Genomic DNA, 21,856 nt, shown 5'->3' on the forward strand with positions numbered 1-21,856 from the left:
ACTCACTCCATCACATCGGCTGCCTCCGCCCACCCCCGGCACTAACGTTAGCTCTGTCCAGTGTGGTACACACACACGTCATTATCCATGTTGAGCTCACCCACCTACGACTGCACCACTGTAACAGCCACTGTGTCTGCGTGTGTTCCAGTGTGAGGGTGGGGGAATGTGTAGCGCTTGGTAATTTGTCCGGTTAAATCTACAGTCGCCTACACGCAAGGGAACGCCATGACGCCCTGTGGCTCTGTTTGATTTTGCCCTGTGGGAAGGATCAGCGTTTACTACTCTGGATTAAATTATATCTTTGAGCTCAACAGCTGGATGGAGGGAGGGAGGGAGGGGTGGAGGGAGGGATGGAGGGATGGGGGAGGGGACGGTACTGTGTGTTGTGCCACTATAAACAGCCCACTGGCTCAGTCCAACAGAGGGCTCCCTGCCCTCCAACAATCACTATGACCTACAGCAGGCTGATCTCAGAGCCTGCCAATAAAGGAGAGAGAGAGAGAGAGAGAGGGAGAGAGAGAGAGAGGAGAGAAAGAGAAAGAGAGGAGAGAGAGAGAGGAGAGAGATAGAGGAGAGAGAGAGAGAGAAATAACACAACAATGGCTCTAAAGCTTTATGTAATACAAGGCTGCGTTATCTGCAGCAGCAAGTTTTTAATTGTGGAAGCCTTGTTAAACATGTGTCTGGCCCATCAGAGGTGTGGTGCTGGAGCTGGTCTGTCTTGTTTATTTACTGCGTGTGTATCCTCCACTGACAGCCTGTCATTTCCTCCAGTCAGGGATTTTCAGCATGAATGCCTGCGAGGAGGGCTTTGCCACCGGGGGCCGAGACGGCTGTGTCCGGCTCTGGGATCTCAACTTCAAACCAATTACTGTCATCGATCTCAGGGAAACAGACCAAGGATATAAAGGTGACATAAAACTCCCCCTGCACCGATGTTCTTCCTCTCCTACAGCGAGCATAGTCCACATGGCCAAATCAACCAGTGTTCCTCTCATACTGTTCAATAGTAAACAATGCCTCCCTGATCATTCATCTTCTAGAATATTCTCTGTTATAAAATGAGTTGAGTCACTAAAAGATGCTTCTTCTTTCTTCTTTTTTCATCTTGATTTGTGGTCTTGGACCTAACAGTAGCTAGTGGTGAAAATAGCAGAGGTGGGTAACAGTGTGTAGAGCACTGTAGATAATACTACCCCATGAAAATGTCAGTAGAAGTCCCTGTGTTGTTCTATCTTCCTGTTGGTCAAGTGTTATTGTGTACATATTTATCCATATGAATATGTACATGCACCCTCATCCCTTTAAACTGAAAACAACCCCACCCTCTTCTTACCCTGGAGAAAGTGAGAGACTTCTGTTTCCTTGACAACAAATAGATGATGTAGTCTCCCTATTTGAATATCCCCTCTATGTTTCTGTTTCTATCCCTCTGGTATGGCGTATTACAAATGTAGCTTTTTCCCAGCCCTGATTCTTGCACCCACTCCCTGTGTGTGTGTGTGTGGGTGTCTGTCTGCGTGTTTCTCTGACTAACCGTGCGAGTGTGTGTTTGCCAGGGCTGTCAGTGCGTAGCGTGTGTTGGCGGGGGGATCACATCCTGGTGGGCACCCAGGACAGTGAGATCTTCGAGGTGGTGGTACATGATCGCACCAAGCCCTTCCTCATCATGCAGGGGCACTGTGAGGGGGAGTTGTGGGCGCTGGCGGTCCACCCCACCAAGCCCCTGGCCATGACCGGCAGCGATGACCGCTCGGTCAGGTGGGTGACCAACCTCTGACCAACCTCTGACCAACCTCTGTCAACCTCTGACCAACCTCTGTCAACCTCTGACCAACGTCTGTCAACCTCTGACCAACCTCTGACCAACCTCTGTCAACCTCTGACCAACCTCTGACCAACCTCTGACCAACCTCTGACCAACCTCTGTCAACCTCTGACCAACCTCTGTCAACCTCTGACCAACCTCTGTCAACCTCTGTCAACCTCTGTCAACCTCTGACCAACCTCTTGACCAACCTCTGACCAACCTCTGACCAACCTCTGTCAACCTCTGTCAACCTCTGACCAACCTCTGACCATCCTCTGACCAACCTCTGACCAACCTCTGTCAACCTCTGACCAACCTCTGACCAACCTCTGACCAACCTCTGACCAACCTCTGACCAACCTTTAACCACTGTTAAACGTCTGGCTCTAGTCCATGTTGTTATGCAACCACAGTGCACACAATTGGACCTTAAACGTTGATGTGTGAGCAGCATCGTCATCGTTTAACTGACTGAGTCATCCCTCCCTCTGCTGCTGTAGGATATGGAGCCTTATCGACCATGCGCTGATAGCTCGCTGTAACATGGAAGAGCCCATCCGCTGTGCAGCCGTGAGCACAGATGGTATTCACCTGGCGCTGGGCATGAAGGACGGCTCCTTCACTGTCCTCAGGGTCAGGTGGGTACAGGTCACAGGTCAAAGGGCACTTCAGAGTCTTTAGTATGGCATCACCTAGTACAGTACATATTCATTTCCTCGCTGTTGCCGTTCTATTATGCTGAACTTAACTGACTCATTTCCAGTCGGCGCTCGTTGCAAAGAATGTGTTGCAGAAACTAAACGCAAGAGCTTCTCCGTGAATAGCTTCCAAGGACTGAGGACGACCCCGGCGTAGCTTTTTCACCACCTTTCTTCCCCGATCTCCAGAGACATGACGGAGGTGGTGCACATTAAGGACAGGAAGGAGGCCATCCATGAGCTGAAGTACTCCCCTGACGGGGCCCATCTGGCGGTGGGCTCCAACGACAACTCTGTGGACGTGTACGGTGTGGTGCAGAGGTACAAGAAGGTGGGGGAGTGCGTCGGCTCCACCAGCTTCATCACACACATGGACTGGTCCACGGACAGCAAGTACCTGCAGACCAACGACGGCAGCGGCAAGAGACTCTTCTACAGGATGCCAAGTAAGAGGCTGTTAGGCACATCCGTACCGTACACACACGCCTCAGTGAATGGGTAGAGAACGGTGGAGTTATTTTTCACCCATCTGAAAGTGCGGCTCCTTCTCGGAATTATCCGAGAAGTTATTACCACCCTGTTGTTGATGATATCTGTCGTATTAATATGCTTTGCTGAGATATGTAGTTGTGCCTATCAGATAGCATGTCAAAATGATGAATGTGATTCTTATTTGATGTCATGCTTTAGCTGCATATGGTGACATTGTATTATTTTTTCCTGTTCAGGCGGTAAGGAGGTCACCAACAGGGAGGAACTGAAGCTGGTGCAGTGGTCCTCATGGACGTGTGTGTTGGGCCCTGAGGTGAACGGAATATGGCCCAAATACTCGGAGATCAACGACATTAACTCTGTCGACGCCAACTTTAATAATCAAGTTTTAGTAACGGCGGATGATTATGGAATAGTTAAACTTTTACGATACCCGTGTGTTAGAAAAGGTAAGAGTATCATTTTTGTTATTTTGTTTAATCTCCACGTAACAGCAAAAACATATTACACAATAGACAGATGTTGTGATGTTGTCAACAACTGCATTCATGAGGTCAGCCTAACCTGAAAATACGTTTTTTTTTTTTTAACCACTCTAGGTGCAAAATTTAAAAAGTATTTAGGCCACTCTGCCCATATAACCAATGCCAGGTGGTCACATGACTACCAATGGGTGATAACCATTGGTGGAGCCGACCACTCAGTGTTCCAGTGGAAGTTTGTCCCAGAGAGGAAATCTAAAGAAGCTCTTCACATAGCGCCGCAAGGTAGGTTACCTCAGGTGTCCCGGTCCATTCTCTGACATCACCATCTCGCTACGCGCTACGATAAGATGACTCACAAGTGCTGAAAAGTAAAGTAGACTCCGTGTCCCTCCCCTACGACCTGTGATACGTATCCCTGACAGAAGCTACCTTAAGTGTAGGCATCACCCCATAAATCCCCAAGAATACATTATGTATGGAGTATATAGACTCTACAACCTTGTCCTCATTTGCTAGTCATGTTTTGCAAAGGGATGCTCTTGAAGAGAGATGCACTCATTGCACTGTGCTTTGTAAAATTAAACCACAAACTGCCATTCCATTTAATTTTCCTAATGGACCCAGGGAGTGGAGGCCTGCCAGGAGTGCTCATTGCCTCGTCTTGGAGCTGCCCAGTTTCTCTGCATCAGCATTTTTATGCCTCTGTCTGAGTAATAGTGCTGTAGAAAGGAGCAAGCTGTTTGCCACTTAGGACTCTTAAGGCCTGTTTGATGAATACGGGATGTCATTTGTAGCCACCAAACCATTGTTCTTTGATCCACTTTGGCTTGGACTAATCAGTGTTTTCCTTAAACCGAGCAGACTGATGTAGGTCCAGGACAAGCAGGGTAGTCAGTGGAGGCTGGTGGAGGGAGAAATTGGAGGACGGGCTCGACCCAATCCATGCATTACAGTGGACCCGTCCTCCGTGAAATCCAGTAGGGGTGGTAGAATAGTTCTGATGCAGTCCTGTTTCCTCTTGCAGAGAGTTTGGCGGATTCCAACAGTGAAGAGTCAGACTCTGACCAGTCTGACGTCCCTGAGATGGACTCAGAGATCGAGCAGGAGACACAGCATACATATCGACGACAGGTAAGATGGTTTCCTGCTGGGACCATATATACAGAAAAATGTACGCCCTCACTGCAAGTCGCTTTGGATAAAAGCGTCAGCTAAATGGCGTATATTATTATTATTATAGTAAGAAATGACCACTTTTGGGTGGCCACGTCGTTGAGACTGACAGTACTGTGGAAGAAACGTCAGTCTTCACTCAGGGTCAATAGTGTGATCAAGTAAATAGTGTGACACGAATAATAATAATTATAATTATTATAAATATAATAATTAAAATGATTACATTCTTTCACTCACTTCCACAGCATCATGCTGTATATTTTGTGTTGTATATGACTGCTTGCTGCATTATAACAGTATGGAGGAAAAAACCTACTTAGAATATTTTCAGAGTGTAGAAGGTTTCACATTGTATGTTTGTACATTTGCAGGTTTACAAAGAAGATCTACCTCAGCTCAAGGAGCAGTGTAAGGAGAAGCACCGCACCATGGCCATGAAGAAGAGAGAGAAAGCGCCAGGGAGTGGGCTCAAACTACACTTCATTCACGGGTAGGAGATCTTAGGCAGCACCGCCTGCCACTGGACACAACACAAACTAAAAAACAACCTCTTTGTGTCCAAACCAACCAATTGTGTCCCCCCCCCAACTGATTGTGTCCCCCCCCCCAACTGATTGCCCCCCCCCCAACCGATTGTGTCCCCCCCAACTGATTGTGTCCCCCCCAACCGATTGTGTCCCCAACCGATTGTGTCCCCCCCAACCGATTGTGTCCCCCCCCAACTGATTGTCCCCCCCCCCCCAACCCTCACAATATTCTTCGATTCTAAATGCTGGTTAACCTCAACAATTGCCCCCTTGTGTCCTTTTGCTTTAGCTACAGGGGCTACGACTGCCGGAGCAACCTGTTCTACACCCAGACCGGGGAGATTGTCTACCACGTGGCAGCCGTGGGTGTGGTGTACAGCAGGCAGCAGAACACACAGCGCTTCTACATGGGCCACGACGATGACATCCTGTGCCTGGCCATACACCCCCTCAAGGACTTTGTAGCCACGGGCCAGGTGCTTACCATGAAATATTCAGAGCCAGGGATAGAGTGGCTATAGCTCGAGGTCTGGGCCCCCGGGCCTCGGGATAGAGTGGTTGACCTTTGGAGCTTAAGGGGTTACACCTGCCTTCACATGGTTAAGGTGGAGAGAAACCCAAGGATGATGTCCTGCTAACTGCTCGGATATCCTAGAACCTGGAGGTGTATGTGACTGTAAATAGCCGGGGGGGGCCTGGCAGCAGCTGTTGCATTCACATGAGTAGATGTGGAAGAGGGTGTGCATCAGTGGAGGCTGAATGTGTTTTTTCTGTCCCTTCAGGTGGGCCGAGACTCTTCTGTCCACGTATGGGATACAGAGATGCTAAAACCCATGTCAGTGTTGAAAGGATTCCACCAGCTGGGAGTGTGTGCTTTGGACTTTTCAGGTAACACCCTTAGGCCATTTACTAATACTTTTAATGCTTTTATACACTGCTCTCCAGATGATACACTGATAAGAAAGACAACCAAAACCAATACAAATATCTGCTGTAATCTAACTGACATCCCCAATCAGAAACGAGAGAAAAAGTAAAAAGAGAGATTTCTCTATACAGAGAAATATATCGCAAGTTTAAAACCTCTGCCAACACTCCTGAACAATCCTGTTAGGGCTATTCATTGTGTCCTGGCAGGCTGGCAGCTTCCAGGGAATCTCTCTCCCCTAATTGGCCCCGACAGAGGCGGAGCTGTGATCTGTGTGTCAGTGTCAGTGCAGTACCTGCCATGGAATCAACCCATCTGGCTGGTCTACTGCTCTTCACAAAACAAAACAAAACAAAAAGAAAGGGCAAATTTGCTCTGGATGAGAGGGAGGGGCTGTCTTTGTGAGTTATGTATTGAATGCGGTTATTTTGTTTTCTCTTCACAGCGGATGGTAAGAGGCTGGCCTCAGTCGGACTGGATGACAACCACACCATTGTTGTCTGGGACTGGAGGAAGGGGGAGAAGCTCTCAGCCATAAGGTTAGTATATTGCTGTCACAGTGACCACGGCGTCTGTCTCAATAGGAAGAGAGAGGGGTGAGTGATAGGTCAATTGGGTTGCTTGCTTTGGGAATGTTCCACTATTACTGATGAAAGCAGAGACTTTTCTTCATGGCACTCACCTCAAAGTGAGATCTTTGTTCGCAAGCTATCATTGGGCAGTGGTTCAGGATGACTCAGCCCCCGCCACCCCTCAGACCACTGATTCATAGAAACCAGACTATACAAGTTTGCAACCTCTCGTAACTGTTCTTTGGTCATCGCACCGGCTCCATAACACGCACATGAGCCTCTGTCTCTAAACCCTCTCTCTTTTATTCCGCGGACAGTTTGAGTGCCTCCATTTAAAATGGAGACATTTATATACGAGTGCCGAATTGAAATAGCCGCGTGGTCCCGGGTTCACCGTGTGATTGATGGGGAGAAGCAGAACCCTGCAGACACTTAGCCCTGCCAACCCAGAGCTGAATGATTAAAGTCTAGATCTCTCTTCCAGACCGAACCCAGTGTGACACAGATAGACGAGAGGTTTACACTCACTCCAGGCGTCCATTTAAAGGCCGACGCCGCAGCCAACGTTGCTCTATAAACTCTACAATCTGCAATAATAAAAAAAAATGGATTTGCAGTTCAAACCAGTGAATGTCAGATATCCCAGATTTAAAATGGTGGCTATCTGGTATCTCCCTTGAAGCCCTCTACCCATACTAATCTTTGCTGGTTGTGTTCCTCCTCAGCATACTTATTATTCAGAACAGTAGCATTCCAGCAGGCTACCTAGTTTGAGCGGCGGAAGCAGGCTCTTCTCCTCCCCTGCATGCTGTTGTGTGCTGGGCTCCCATGGCAGTTCCAGACAGCTTGGGGCCCTGGTGGGCAGTGCAGTGAGGCGGGCAGAGGGAAATGGGGCCTGACAGAGCTTGCCTTGTGCACTGCACTGCCTAGCCCTCAGCTGGGAGAGGAGCTTGGTGTGAGAGAGGGAGAGGGAGAAATAGAGAGAGGGAGAAGGAGAGAGAGAGAGAGAGGGAGAGAGAGAGAGGGAGAGAGAGGGAGAGGGGGGGGGGGAGAAGGGGGGAGAGAGAGAGAGGGAGAGAGAGGGAGAGGGGGGGGGGAAGGACCTGAGGGGAGTAGAGGGAAGAGGGGGAGGGAGCAAGTAAGGGTGATAGAAAAGGTGAGAAAGAAACAATAGAAAAAAGGATAGCAATAGACAGATGAAATAGGCATGATTACTGCTGCGGACTCTGTGAGTGCCAGTGATGCAGCAACACAAAGGCCAGTGATTACCACTATGCTCCGTCGGATTAGACAGGGAAGGCCACTGATCCTTATTGTTCATATGGGAAGTGATCAGCAGCCCTTAGGGAGGGAGATGGCCAGCTGAGCAGATGAAGCGTCGCGTTGTCTGATGACTCTGTATCTTGTCTTATTACTCTCTTTCCTGTTCTGTTTCTATCTCATCTGTGTGTTTTACGGAATTAATGCAGTGTTTGTCATTCAATGTTTCAGGGGAAGCAAGGATAAGATTTTTGTCGTCAAAATTAACCCCTACATGCCTGACAAGCTCATCACAGCAGGGGTGAAACATATGAAGTTCTGGCATAAAGCAGGTAAGGAAAACCCCAAAACCCCAAGATCAGTGATGAAGGAGAATTGACATTAGTGCTGGTTCAGGCAACTGTGTGATACCGTGTCACATGAGTAACTGACTGAGATCTCCCTCTCTCTCAGGTGGGGGTCTGATTGGGCGCAAGGGGAACATGGGGAAGACTGAGACTATGATATGTGCTGTGTACGGCTGGACAGAGGAGATGGTGTTCTCAGGCACGTGCACGGGAGACATCTGCATCTGGAGGGACATGTTCCTGGTGAAGACGGTCAAGGCTCATGACGGACCGGTCTTCAGCATGCATGCCCTGGAGAAGGTGCTGGGAGGGAAGGGGTTAACATGCTGTCCACAGGGCATCATCAACTTGACATGTAGAAAGAGGCCTCTCGCTGTCTTTTCATCCATCTCACCCTCTCTGTCTTTCTTTCTCTCTCTCTCTCTCTCTCTCTCTCTCTCTCTCTCTCTCTCTATGTCAATCTGTCTCGTATGAACCTGGCTGCTAAACTCCCAACAGTTTGATGAGGGCTTCCCTTACTGACAGAGCATAATCAGCCTTATGAGGAGACCGTTTGAGTGTAAAGGCACGGTTGTGGGTTATTCTGTTCTTGATAGACACACCAACAATTGTTCTCCTTTTCCCCTCACTGACTTTGAATGGGAGAATAGCAAACCTCCGGTCTCCGGATGAATATATATTTGAAATTCCACAGTGAATGTGTGTCTCATTTACTTTTTACAATAGAGGAGGGTGTACAGTTTGATGTGGTGAAGGTCTGAGAAGTGTCAGTTTCATAATTTCCTTTAGAAGTTGGAAAGCTCCTATAGAACTGGTGATCCTCAAGGGCATGAATGGAAGCATCCTAGACCTGCCTGTGAATGCTCAACCTAAAATACTACAAGCCTCTTCTTAGAGTATGTCATCTTAGCTGCATCTCTGATGTATTATTTAAACAGACCTCCAGCTCTATCCAAACTCCCAATCCAGACAGAAAGCTATTATGCTTCGTCTCTTAAGAGGAGACGAAAACCCACCAATTATTCACTTGCATCTGTCTGCTACATGGAATAACAAATGTTATTTTTCCCCACTGAGGGGATAATCTCTGAGGTAAATTGATATGCAAAGACAAAGGTCTGAGTTGTTAAAATCAGAAAATACTGAATTTACTGCCACTGACATTCGATTCTAAGTAAATTTACAAAGAATCATTACAGGTTAGAGATGCCCTATGGAGTTACATAGAGGCCCTATGAGGTTACATAGAGGTCCTATGGAGTTACATAGAGGCCCTATTGGTTACATGTTGTCCCTATTGAAGTTACATGGAAGCCCGATTGGTTACATGTCGTCCCTATTGAAGTTACATGGAAGCCCTTTGTCTTCATATGTTTCACCCCCTGCCCCTCCCTTCAGGCTACATGGAGACCCTAAAATTGGTTACATGGAGTCAATTACAGATATAATCCCTATATTCCATCACTTGTAATGAAGAGAAAGAGGCCTCTCCCTGTCTTTTCATCCAGAGGGCAGAGACTGTAACCGTTCTAACCGCGTTCCTTCACAACCTCCCCCCTCCGTAGGGATTTGTAACAGGAGGGAAGGACGGCATAGTGGCCCTGTGGGACGACACGTTTGAGAGATGCCTCAAGACCTACGCCATCAAGAGAGCGGTCCTCGCCCCCGGCTCCAAAGGTAGAAAGTCACCCCTCTCTGTACAGCCTTATATATTTATATATGGCGGCGGATTCAATCACATTACATGCTGGGCTCGTAGCTTCTGAGGCAATGAAGTCATTCAAGGAAAATCCATTAAAACATTCAATCCATTTAGCTTGAATTAATATTGCTTCCTATGCCCCCGCTTAAAGTGAAGGTCATTGACGCCCGTTATTCACTCTATAGGGTTGCTGTTGGAGGACAACCCTTCCATACGTGCCATATCTCTGGGTCATGGCCATATACTAGTGGGAACCAAGAACGGGGAGATCCTGGAGGTGGACAAGAGCGGCCCCATCACTTTGCTGGTCCAGGTGAGAGGCAGAGAGTTACAGCTTATATTTACAAAACTAAAAAAAATAAATAAAAAAAAATGAAATCCCAAATGTCATAATCAACAGCACAACAAGCACCAGCTGTGCTTAACTCAGCAGGCAGCGATGTTGCAGCCAGGTTTTTGCAGCCTGGTTTTTGCAGCCTGGTTAGGTGGGAGATGATTAGCCGTCAGTATTGACAGGTTACTTTAGATGCAGTGAGAGACCGCTGACCGGGAGGGGAAGGCATGTGGTGTCTCCTTCTCCACATCACTTACACAACCCTACTGCTGACCTACAGTACAAGCCCCCTGTGGCCTCGCCCCCTCACACCTCTCCAACCTCCTCCTCCTCCACACACACACACACACACACACACACACACATGCTTGTGCGCGCACACACACACACACACACACACACACACACACACACACACACGCTTGTGCGCACACACACACACACACACACACACACACACACGCTTGTGCGCACACACACACACACACACACACACACACACACACACACACACACACACACACACACACACCCTCCTGACTGTGGACTACTCACCATCCCAAGAACAAGACTGGTGGACCATGGTGGACCGTGCTTTCAATGCCGCCACTCCCAAAGTCTGGAACTTTCCCCCCTAGCCACCAACTCTGACTCCATCGCACGTTCCAAACCAGACTCAAAACACACTTGTTCAGTCTGGCTGTCTCCCCAGTACGGCCCAACCCCGTCCCTCAGCTAGCCGAAGCTCACTAGCTTGATTTAAATCGTATTCTAATTGTACATTTTTTCCTTGTGTCCTTGGGTTTTTTGAAAGGCGCTTTAAATCCAATGTACTATTATTATTATTATGAATACCACCTTTGTGTAACTATGTTATATTGTCCCTACCTTACACAACATTCCAGAATCATTGAGGGAACTTTTTACAATGAGATGAAAAATTAATGCAGGCAGACTTTCTTGCGTTTCATTTTGTAAAGTATACCGATCCCACTGTATTTCCCCTGGCTTCAGCTAATGTTATTGATTACTCTGCTTTCAGATGCTTTAGCGCAAATAAGCAATTTCGTATTGATGCAGCAGACAATGCACTATGGAATGAGCTCCTCGCGACTCCTGTCTGGTCTGCTCCACCATTGATTTTTATTATGCAATTAAGTGTCCTGGCCAGACCGAACGCTAGGATGCTGCTAATAGACACGTCCAACGCATTGTGTTGTTTGCCAAACCGTGTGTAAAGAAATTGTATGCATGGTCAGAGGATTTGTTACCAACTTATCTTTCTCTACCTCTTCCCTTCACTGAGCTGCAGTGAATTGAATAATTTATTGTCTATATTTCATGTGTTCCCTGTCTTGGTCCTCTGTGGCTCAGTTGGTAGAGCATGGCGCTAACACAATTAGGTTGGGGGTCCCCACTCGGACCATATATACTGAAAAATGTATGCACTCACTGCAATGGAAGTCGCTTGGGATAAAAGCGTCAGCTGAATGGCATATATTATTATTATTATTATTATTATTATTATTATTATTATTATTATTATTATTATTATGTCCACAGGGTCACATGGAGGGTGAGGTGTGGGGCCTGGCAACTCACCCCCATCTCCCTCTCTGTGCCACCGTCAGCGATGACAAGACCCTGCGCATTTGGGATCTCTCCCCCAGCCACTGTATGCTGGCTGTACGCAAGCTCAGGAAAGGTGAGTCAGCCCTCGGCTGGAGGGACGTGGTGCATACTGTATGTGGGGAAATATGTGGTGCTTGGCTGCTCCCTGGACTAACCTGGCCCCTCCTGCTCCTCCACCACAATAGGGGGGCGCTGCTGCTGCTTCTCCCCCGATGGCAAGGCCCTGGCGGTGGGCCTGAACGATGGCAGCTTCCTCATCGTCAACGCAGACACCCTGGAGGACCTGGTGTCCTTCCACCACCGCAAGGACATCATCTCTGATATTAGATTCTCACCAGGTCTGCGGCTCGCCTTCCCCCATCCCCCCGTCCTCCCCTCCGCCTTCCTCTCCTCCCTTCCCAGCATAACCCCCCCCCCCCCCCCCCTCTCAAATCTTCCCCTGAGGAAAAAAAAACGGGGAAGTTCAGAAATGAACATCCCTCTTAACACCCCAGACTCCATTTACTGTGTAAAAGTTAACTTTCTTATCGTCGGAAAGAACCCGCGAGTCGGCCAGGTTTTCCTTTTTGTCTCCTGCCGTGAGGAGGAGACATTGCTGCAGGCTTGACCCAAATTCAGTGCTTCCTCTAATAAGGCCAGGGAGGAACGCAGCCTGAGTGGGATGAGATGGTGGTGGGGGAGGGGGAGGGGGAGGGGGAGGGAGGAGGGGGACAAAGTGAGAGCAAGAGGCTCTCCTGGCCCGTTAACTTTAATCTGCAATGCAAAAGATCACACATCCCAATCCAACACCCATAGTGCCTCCACCAGTATACATGTGAACCAAACCGTACGCATGATTTCTGCAGATGATAATTTATAGCTGAAGGCAAAATGGAGATTAATGGATGAATAACGAATACATTAATTTTGATTTGAAATCATTTTCTTTGCCGCGAGAATCAAATTTCCTATATTTCTGCTGTTATCTTGTCTGCCTATCTGGCTGCCTGCAGCCTTGTGAAGCAGATAAAGAAGCAACCGTTTCCAACGTCGCTGCTTCCTTTGCACAGGTGCAGGGAAGTACCTGGCGGTGGCGTCAGGAGACAGCTTTGTGGACATCTATAATGTGATGAGCAGTAAAAGGGTGGGGGTGTGTAAGGGGTCCCTCAACTACATCACCCATCTGGACTGGGATAAGAGAGGTAAACATGTCTGTAAACAACTACAGTAACTGTGGAAGCAACCGTGGCAAATGGCAGTGGACCAGAGCCTAATTCTTTTTTTTTTTAATAATAATAGATTATTAAAAAAATAATCATTGTATGATTAATGAATTAAAACAACCACTGTATGATTGCTGAATTATAGTATTTCTCTCAAAACACAAGCGTAGAACAGGAAGCCTGATTCATTCGTCAGAGTTAACCCCCCCTGTGTTCTCTCCCATTCACAGGAAAACTACTGCAAGTCAACACTGGTGCTAAAGAGCAGTTATTTTTCGAAGCTCCCCGTGGCAAGAAGCAGACAATTCCCGCTACGGAGGTAAGCGTAGCGTGGGAGCAGCCATGGCTGTGTGGCGGTTATGGCGGTTTTGCTGGCCTACTTTTTCCCCCTGAGACGGGGGGACAGCTCTGGAAGGGCAGTGAAGCATTAACACGCCCCACTTTTCACCAGAATCATGGTTCTAATTCTGGCAATGGAAATGAGAGAATGTTTAAGGCCTTTTATACTATGTGACATTCAGACACCTTCGAGGCACAGAGAGTGGGGAGGAGCGATCAGGAAATGAGGGTTGGTGATGATGGATGCTGTTAAGACTGGTGCTAGGTCAAATCTCACTGGAGCCTCTGGTGCCCTCCCTCTTCCCTCCACCCCCCTCTTCCCTCCTCCCTCATCCTGTCCTCCTCCCCCCCCTTCCCTCCTCCCTCACCTCCCCTCCCCTCCCCCCTCACCCCTCCCCCCCGTCAGGTGGAGAAGATAGACTGGAGCACATGGACCTGTGTCCTGGGGACGTCCTGTGAGGGGATCTGGCCTGTGGTCAGTGAGGTCACGGAGGTCACCGCTGCCTGCCTTAGCAACAAAAAGAAGGTGCTAGCAACAGGGGACGACCTGGGCTACGTCAAGCTGTTCAGGTATCCTGTCAAGGTGAGAGACCGTGACCATGTGTGCATAAGCGCCGCTATCCATTACTGTATTGATGATGCTAAGGTATTTGAATAATGATGTGGTAATATTATGCAAATGTTCTCTTGTGTCCTGAGGCTAAAATTCATGCTAATGTTATGTTAATGTTATGTTAATGTTACAAAAAAAGTTATTTTAAGTCAATGCTGCGCTCTGCCCACAGGGAAAGTATGCAAAGTTCAAGCGCTATGTGGCTCACAGCACCCATGTGACCAACGTGCGGTGGACGCATGACGATGGTCTCCTAGTGACGGTCGGCGGGGGTGACACGTGCCTCATGATCTGGACCCACGAGGCCGAGGGGCACCGGGAGGCTCGACAGTGTGACAGCGAGGAGTCAGACATCGAGAGCGAGGATGACGGGGGTGAGAGACAGACACTCCCTTAACCCCAACCTGGGGCCTCGGTCTCAAATGAACATAGTCATTGTGTAACAGTAGCCACCCATAAATAAATGCAGATTGTATAACGGTCTTTATCTGTATCTCTATTGTCTCTGCCATTGGCCAGGTTATGACAGTGACGTGACCAGGGAGAATGAGAGCAACTACACCATCAAGGCCTTATCTTCCAATGTGAGAGCCATGGCAGGGATCAAACCCCACCTGCAGCTGAAGGAGCCGTCTGTGGACGAGAGGTATGGAGAGACCAGAGCTGTGGAGAGACACTCGATGGTTCAGACTGATGGACACATCTTGAACAGTCACACATCCAGAGCCAATCAGATAACAGCTGTAACGAGGTGTAGTGAGAGTGCAGCAGCCAATTAGAATGCATCGTTAATGCCGCAAAAGGAGAAAAAACAAAACAAATCACCGACCCAAGTTTTACTGATGAACAGGATAAGATTTCCTCAATCACGTTTCTTTTCTTTCCTTCTTGTGAATTCAATGCTATCCCTTTGAGGATAACCTCACCTCACCTCTCTGCTCTTCTTCTCTCTTCAATGTCTGTCCATCTGTCTCTGCCCTGTTCTCATCTATGGTACTACTTGAAGGCAGGGGGTGGTCAGGTAAGAGACATTATCCAAGACTTCAACATTAATGTTGGAAAAAAAAGTACCTTTTCCAAGGCACAGAGTGAAAATAATAATTGATTTATCACAAATATTGATCGTGAAACATTTTCTTAATCGTAAAAAGTATTTATATCTAAAATTATGTTGTATGAAACAGAGACTATCATTCAGATAAGTCACATAGCCGGTTTTAATTCAGGTTTTGGGGAATGTTTTTCTTGCTGTTGAACTTTATGAAGAAGAACATTTATTTTAAATGAATGTCTTCTTTGACCATCCCTGCACCATCTGCGGGGTAGCGGTTGTCATAGAGATATTGTAGGTGCTGGTTGTTATGGATACTCCATGGCGTTGACTGTGTGGTGTATTTTATGTCCTCAGTGGCTGCAGTGTTGTGTTACCCTGTGTTGGTGGGGCAGCTGTGAGCGCTGTAAGAACCCCTGTTCTAATATTCCCTTTCTGTTTGTTATTGCTGCCGTGAAGAGGGTCAAGGTGAGTGACTGTACATCCTTTTTTTTAGGGTTTCTAATTTGGATTTTAGATTTCTGTGAATGGAGTGTCTCATACCGTCCCTTGTGGAACACTTCTAGTTGAAGAACGGTATTTGATGTGCATGTGTATGTGTGGTTTTCCTGTTTCCTGGGTCTTCTCGCCTAAGAGGAGTCACATAGCAGGTCCTCTTATTCCAGCTCTCTGTTTCAGACCTGCTGTAAGTAGGGCACTGCCACAGCCAGAGAAACTGCAGACCAACAACGTGGGCAAGAAGAAGAGGCCCATCGAGGTGAGAGGGAGATTATCTTCACTCAAACACACATGTACAAATCCATCTGTCTTTTAGAGATTATATACATAACATATTGCCACAAAGATTAATATTCCAATGTCACCTCGTATGATTTTAAATGATTGCACATGTAGAACAATAACAAGTGGGTTAACCCTACATGTCCAGAGAAAGTCCAGATTTAACCTCTTCAGGGATCCTGATTAGGTTATAATTAGATTATGGGGATGCAGGCCTGAATCAGTGTCCACAATTCCACTGGAAGTGTTCCTCAGACTCAGTTGTTATAGTGATCCCCTTTGACACAGACCCTTCCATCACTCTCCCACAGGACCTGGTGCTGGATCTGGTTTTCGGTTACCGTGGCAACGACTGCCGCAACAACGTCCACTACCTGAACGACGGGGCGGATATCATCTACCACACAGCCTCGGTGGGCGTGGTCCTCAACCTGACCACCGGTGAGCACGGTGGACTCGGAGAGGACTAGCCAGCAATAATTAACAGCAAGAAATTCATTCTCGGACTAACATATAAACCTCCATTTGAATCACCTTTTCGCTGTGTCTCCTTTGCAGCCTGCCAAAGCTTCTATATAGAACATAGTGATGACATTCTGTGCCTGACTATCAATCAACATCCCAAATTCCCCAACGTGGTGGCAACTGGCCAAGTAGGTATGTTTGTGAGAAGTTGACCTCATGTGTCACCAACCTTTTCTTCCTTTTGTGCTGTGTGTTCTGCGGAGGGGATTTTATACAGTATGTGACCGTCAACAAGCCCCCTCTCTTATCTGTGCTTTGGAGCAGATAACCTGCATTTTCGCAATCTCCACCCGGTTGAATGAAAGAGTAATTGTCAAGCATGCTGTGTGCTACAGAAACCTACCAAAAAACACACGCTCTATAAACCTCATTTATTGTAAAGACAGAAAAGAGCTAAAACAAAACTGCATGTGGAGAACCGTGTAAAATTCAAATGTGCAAATTATACTGCATTGACCTTACTGATTGATTTTACTGATGTCGTTTTATCTTTTCATTTTTCCCTTTCAGGTGATACTGGTGATATGTCAGGTAAGGATGTTTTCTGGTTTTCAATTGTTTCAATGCAACAACTCACAAAGTGGAAAAATACCGCAAATATCTTTGATCATCTGTTTCTTTTTGAGAGAATGAGAAAATACCTCTTCTCCATAGTATCTGTGATTGACAGCTATCCTGATACTTCCTACTAGTGATGCACGGGTCGGCCTGAGATGTGCGGGCTCGGGCCAATGAAAATTTATAGTGAGATCGGGTCAGGCAGGTTCGGGTCAAATTCTATAGGCTGATAAAATGTAGCTTATGTTTTGGAGTGGTATTTTGTTTCCTACAGTATAGTACTGTATATTCTTCTATAACTAAAATGATAAAAGAGGTATGTTCATTCAGATTTCATCTTTCCTATGTTTTCCCCTAATTGGCATCTGCGGGTTCGGGCCGGGCTCAGATCATTATTTTATATGCATGGTATTGGGTAGAGCGGGCTCGGGCCATGCCTATAAAACTGTGGGGTGGGTGCGGGTCCATGCCCATAAATAGCCGACCCGCGCATCCACTACTTGCTACACTAGCAGTGTTTTGTATTGGTACACTGCCACCTAGTGGGGCAGAGGTTACGGGCAGGTGTGCACCTCACACAAACTTGCTTTGGCTTGCAGGTCTTAATTGACACAAACTGACGCTTATTTTGATGCAACCCACACCCATAGAAATATACAATACATCTTAACCGTTTGATATCATCATCATTATTTGATATGGTTTTGATTGAGTTTCTGCCGTCTTTTACCATGTATGAAACCTTACTCGGCTACCGAAAAAAAGAGCTAGTCCTCTGTTCTCTTGTTAAATTAAGCTCAAATCCTTTTCCCTCCCTCAGCCACGTCACCCTCCATTCATGTGTGGGATGCCATGAATAAGCAGACGTTGTCTGTGCTGCGCTGTTTCCACTCCCGCGGGGTCTGCTCTGTGAGCTTCAGTGCCACTGGGAAGCTCCTACTGTCTGTAGGCCTGGACCCAGAACACACCATCACCATCTGGAAGTGGCAGGAAGGTAGGGTGACTGAATGATGCTGTCACATCAAACACCTCCAAGCTAGTCACCCATCATAATATATAATATATATGCCATTTAGCTGACGCTTTTATCCAAAGCAACTTACATTGCAGTGAGTGTATGCATTTTTCAGTATATATGGTCCCAGCGGGAATCGAACTCCCAACCTAAGTGTTGTTAGCACCGTGCTCTACAAACTGAGTCACAGAGGACCACAGTCATCCATCATGGCACCCTTTAGTGCCACTTCGAGCTATCATAAAACAACCTTGGCTTTAGACAGTGACCGTACACACACCATGTGATGATGACACTGACAATAATTAGAGTTAAACTGTTATACGCTTCCATTAATGAGCACTTCTGCCGTACTCTGCCCTGACCTTTTTCAAGGTGCCAAAGTGGCCAGCCGGTCAGGTCACACCCAACGAATCTTTGTGGCTGAGTTCCGGCCAGACTCAGACACCCAGTTTGTGTCCGTGGGGATCAAGCATGTGCGTTTCTGGACGCTGGCCGGCCGGGCCTTGCTGAGCAAGAAAGGTCTGATGAGCTCCATAGAAGACGCCCGCATGCAGACGATGCTCTCTGTGGCATTTGGAGCTGTAAGTCCGTTCCCCTTTCTATATCATTGCCATACAAGACCTTACAGGGTGATTAGTCCAGTAGATAAGGAAAACAAATCAGGTTTTGTCAGCACGACAAATTATGCAAGTATGCTCACTTTCATGCTCACTTTCATGCTCACTGTCTTTTTGTGGGGGCTTATCTAATGGACTAAATGCAGTTACTGCACTTGAATTTATGTTGAAAACATTTAAATGGAACCTTTCCTTTAATTTACATTTTTCTTATATAATACTATTATTTCTGATAATATCCAAGGCTATGGTTCTCCCACCTGATTATGCAACTGGTTTTCTTCATGCTTGATTGTACTGTACAATGTTTGTCTTTGCAATGCTCTGTCACTCCTATAGGTCACTAGATTAGTGCAGGTTTGTTTCTTTTTCAGAATAACTTGACATTTACAGGTACCATTAGTGGGGATGTGTGTGTGTGGAAGGAGCACATTCTAGTCAGAATAGTGGCCAAGGCCCACACAGGTCCCGTGTTCACCATGTACACCACACTGAGAGACGGCCTCATCGTCACGGGGGGCAAGGAAAGGCCGTGAGTACTACCCCTCGCCTCGCGGTGTCAGCCCTGTTCTTAGTTCTCTTTACAGATGTTTTGGCTGCAGGTTACTTGATGAATTCACCACATAATACTCAACACTATCGGATGATTTTGCTTTCGGCTACTCGGGCGTCATTGACTAGAGGGTAGGATGTGTTAGTATGACAGTACTCATAACTGGAGTGTGTATCTGGCGCCCCCTGTAGTTCTAAGGAAGGAGGTGCTCTGAAGCTGTGGGATCAGGAGCTGAAGCGCTGCAGAGCCTTTCGCCTGGAGACGGGACAGATCATAGATTGTGTGCGCTCCGTATGCAGGGGCAAGGTAGGGCGTGCAAAAAGGGTAGTGGGGTATGGAGTAATAACTATTTTACTTTTGGTATTTACATGCAGTTGTAAGTTGTTGTTGTTGTTGTTGTTGTTGTTGTTGTTGTTGTTGTTGTTGTTGTTGTTGTTGCTACCCTCATGAAACTGGAAATGAGGGAGGCAAAAAAATAAAAAGACAACGATGAGAGAGCAAAATCCAGACCAAGAAAGCACATTTTGGATTTCTTCACACAGCTTGCTTGTTGCCGTTCTAGGGTAAAATCCTGGTCGGAACCCGGAATGCCGAGATCATAGAGGTGGGGGAGAAGAACGCAGCGTGCAACATCCTGGTGAATGGACACATGGATGGACCAATCTGGGGTGTGGGCACCCATCCCACGAGGGACGTGTTCCTGTCCGCTGCGGAGGATGGCACAGTGCGCCTGTGGGACATCCCAGAGAAGGTCAGGGGTCACCCAGTATGACCCGAGCTTGCTTCATTTGACACAGTCACCATGCTGTTGTATCTTAAACACCAGGTGCTCTAATTCCACCACTTTGTTTTATAATCAATGGATCAGGGCCATCAATCGACACTGAATCGATCTTTCTGTACAAATTCTTAAAGGTGTTGACCCACTAATGTAGGGGAGGCAGTGTAAGTTTAACCTTCTGTTTGTTTCTCTTCTTTTGGGGAAACAGAAGATGCTGAACAAGGTGAACCTGGGCCACCCGGCGCGTGCCGTGAGCTACAGCCCTGAGGGGGACATGGTGGCCATCGGCATGAAGAACGGGGAGTTCATCATCCTGCTGGTGACATCACTCAAGATCTGGGGTAAAAAGAGGGACCGCCGCTCCCCCATCCAGGATATCAGGTGTGGCGACCTCTCTCAAACTCTCTGAATGCTACTCTATTCTACTGTGTTGGTGTAAGTCTCAGGTGATAGTCTCAGGTGATAGTCTCAGGTGATAGTCTCAGGTGATAGATTCATCTTAAACTGGATACATGTCGTTCCCTCGTAGGTTCAGTCCAGATTCGCGCTACTTGGCAGTGGGCTCCACTGAGAGTGCGGTTGACTTCTACGACCTGACACTTGGACCGCAACTCAACCGCATTAACTGCTGCAGGGACATCCCCAGCTTTGTCATGCAGATGGACTTCTCTGCAGACAGTTGTTACGTTCAGGTAGGGGCACGAGGACACAAAAGCACAATTACCTCTCCAATATGAGATCGTCATGACTCAGATATGAGCCAGTGCCATTCAGACTTTATTAATTATTATTTGCAATGCCCCGAACAGATATCTACTGGTGCTTATAAAAGGCTGGTGTATGAGGTGCCGTCTGGAAAGCAGGTCACAGAGCAGACATTTATTGACAGGATCACTTGGGCCTCATGGACAAGGTGAGTGGGTTATTGGAACCTCGTCCAGAGTTGTGCTTTTGAGACTGGGTTATTGTATGTAGAATCCATCCATGGGTTCCAATCTTAAGTCACAAGTGTACTCTCTCATTGTGTGGCCAGTGTCCTGGGGGACGAGGTTGTGGGGATCTGGTCCCGTAACACAGACAAAGCAGACGTCACCTGTGCCTCTGTGTCCCACTCTGGCCTGAACATCGTCACAGGCGATGACTTTGGAATGGTAAAGCTGTTTGACTTTCCATGTCCAGAAAAGTTTGTAAGTATAATCTGTGTTTATAGTGCTGATTTGTGTCTCTGTATGAATTTGAATTGATAACTGTACCTCATCATTAATCATAGTATAACTGTAAATGTATAATTTTCTGCCTTAGAATAGTTAGCTGTTTTAATTCCTTGTTAACTTAACTTAACTATGAATAGTACCCAAAGTGTAATGCTGTTAATAGTGAAACCTATGATTTATACTGCATGTCAAAGATAAGCCAAGAATTTTATTTAACATATTATCTCTCTTGCTTGAAATAGTAGCTTTCAATATAATGTTGTTGGTGAATTTTTACGTACATGTGTTGAATGTGTATCTGTACAGTCAGTGTACTTGTATATGACCATGGTGACACAATTACTGTACAGTGCCATGTAACCCTGGTATGCACTCTCTGCCTTAATTCAGGTCAGCTACAGTCTTTGCATTGCGTGCGGGAAGCCATTTTGCTAACACATTTCTTGTACCCTGCAGGCCAAACACAAACGCTTTCTGGGCCACTCAGCCCACTTGACTAATATTCGCTTCACAAGTGGGGACCGCTATGCCGTTAGTGCTGGTGGAGATGATAGAAGGTAGAACTCCAGTCTCTTTAAATATTGATTAGATATTTATTATATTACTGTATCTATTATTTAAATGTGTTTTAGTGCAGTT

At 47.0% G+C, this 21,856-nt stretch overlaps 1 protein-coding gene across 1 annotated transcript in view; it reads left to right on the top strand.

Annotated features, from left to right (window-relative positions):
• Positions 1 to 21,856, top strand: part of eml5 (EMAP like 5) — a gene marked incomplete at its 5' end in the record, with an annotated part of 39,122 nt that overhangs the window by 15,997 nt on the left and 1,269 nt on the right. Inside the window, 36 exons of the mRNA XM_083683470.1 lie at positions 778 to 913; positions 1,563 to 1,764; positions 2,314 to 2,451; positions 2,701 to 2,957; positions 3,240 to 3,452; positions 3,603 to 3,770; positions 4,513 to 4,619; positions 5,036 to 5,154; positions 5,481 to 5,667; positions 5,974 to 6,079; positions 6,565 to 6,658; positions 8,183 to 8,283; positions 8,405 to 8,598; positions 9,864 to 9,975; positions 10,186 to 10,313; positions 11,898 to 12,039; positions 12,152 to 12,304; positions 13,016 to 13,147; positions 13,399 to 13,487; positions 13,914 to 14,090; positions 14,293 to 14,494; positions 14,640 to 14,766; positions 15,850 to 15,928; positions 16,263 to 16,392; positions 16,510 to 16,608; positions 16,987 to 17,007; positions 17,855 to 18,028; positions 18,425 to 18,633; positions 19,044 to 19,201; positions 19,414 to 19,528; positions 19,785 to 19,973; positions 20,212 to 20,384; positions 20,533 to 20,695; positions 20,813 to 20,916; positions 21,037 to 21,190; positions 21,674 to 21,774. Of these exons, the coding sequence (XP_083539596.1) occupies positions 778 to 913; positions 1,563 to 1,764; positions 2,314 to 2,451; positions 2,701 to 2,957; positions 3,240 to 3,452; positions 3,603 to 3,770; positions 4,513 to 4,619; positions 5,036 to 5,154; positions 5,481 to 5,667; positions 5,974 to 6,079; positions 6,565 to 6,658; positions 8,183 to 8,283; positions 8,405 to 8,598; positions 9,864 to 9,975; positions 10,186 to 10,313; positions 11,898 to 12,039; positions 12,152 to 12,304; positions 13,016 to 13,147; positions 13,399 to 13,487; positions 13,914 to 14,090; positions 14,293 to 14,494; positions 14,640 to 14,766; positions 15,850 to 15,928; positions 16,263 to 16,392; positions 16,510 to 16,608; positions 16,987 to 17,007; positions 17,855 to 18,028; positions 18,425 to 18,633; positions 19,044 to 19,201; positions 19,414 to 19,528; positions 19,785 to 19,973; positions 20,212 to 20,384; positions 20,533 to 20,695; positions 20,813 to 20,916; positions 21,037 to 21,190; positions 21,674 to 21,774 (5,153 nt within the window). The remainder of the gene's footprint in view (positions 1 to 777; positions 914 to 1,562; positions 1,765 to 2,313; positions 2,452 to 2,700; positions 2,958 to 3,239; positions 3,453 to 3,602; positions 3,771 to 4,512; positions 4,620 to 5,035; positions 5,155 to 5,480; positions 5,668 to 5,973; positions 6,080 to 6,564; positions 6,659 to 8,182; positions 8,284 to 8,404; positions 8,599 to 9,863; positions 9,976 to 10,185; positions 10,314 to 11,897; positions 12,040 to 12,151; positions 12,305 to 13,015; positions 13,148 to 13,398; positions 13,488 to 13,913; positions 14,091 to 14,292; positions 14,495 to 14,639; positions 14,767 to 15,849; positions 15,929 to 16,262; positions 16,393 to 16,509; positions 16,609 to 16,986; positions 17,008 to 17,854; positions 18,029 to 18,424; positions 18,634 to 19,043; positions 19,202 to 19,413; positions 19,529 to 19,784; positions 19,974 to 20,211; positions 20,385 to 20,532; positions 20,696 to 20,812; positions 20,917 to 21,036; positions 21,191 to 21,673; positions 21,775 to 21,856) is intronic.

The sequence above is a fragment of the Argentina silus genome (assembly GCF_951799395.1).
Source record: "Argentina silus genome assembly, chromosome: 13".
Taxonomy (NCBI): Eukaryota; Metazoa; Chordata; class Actinopteri; order Argentiniformes; family Argentinidae; genus Argentina; species Argentina silus.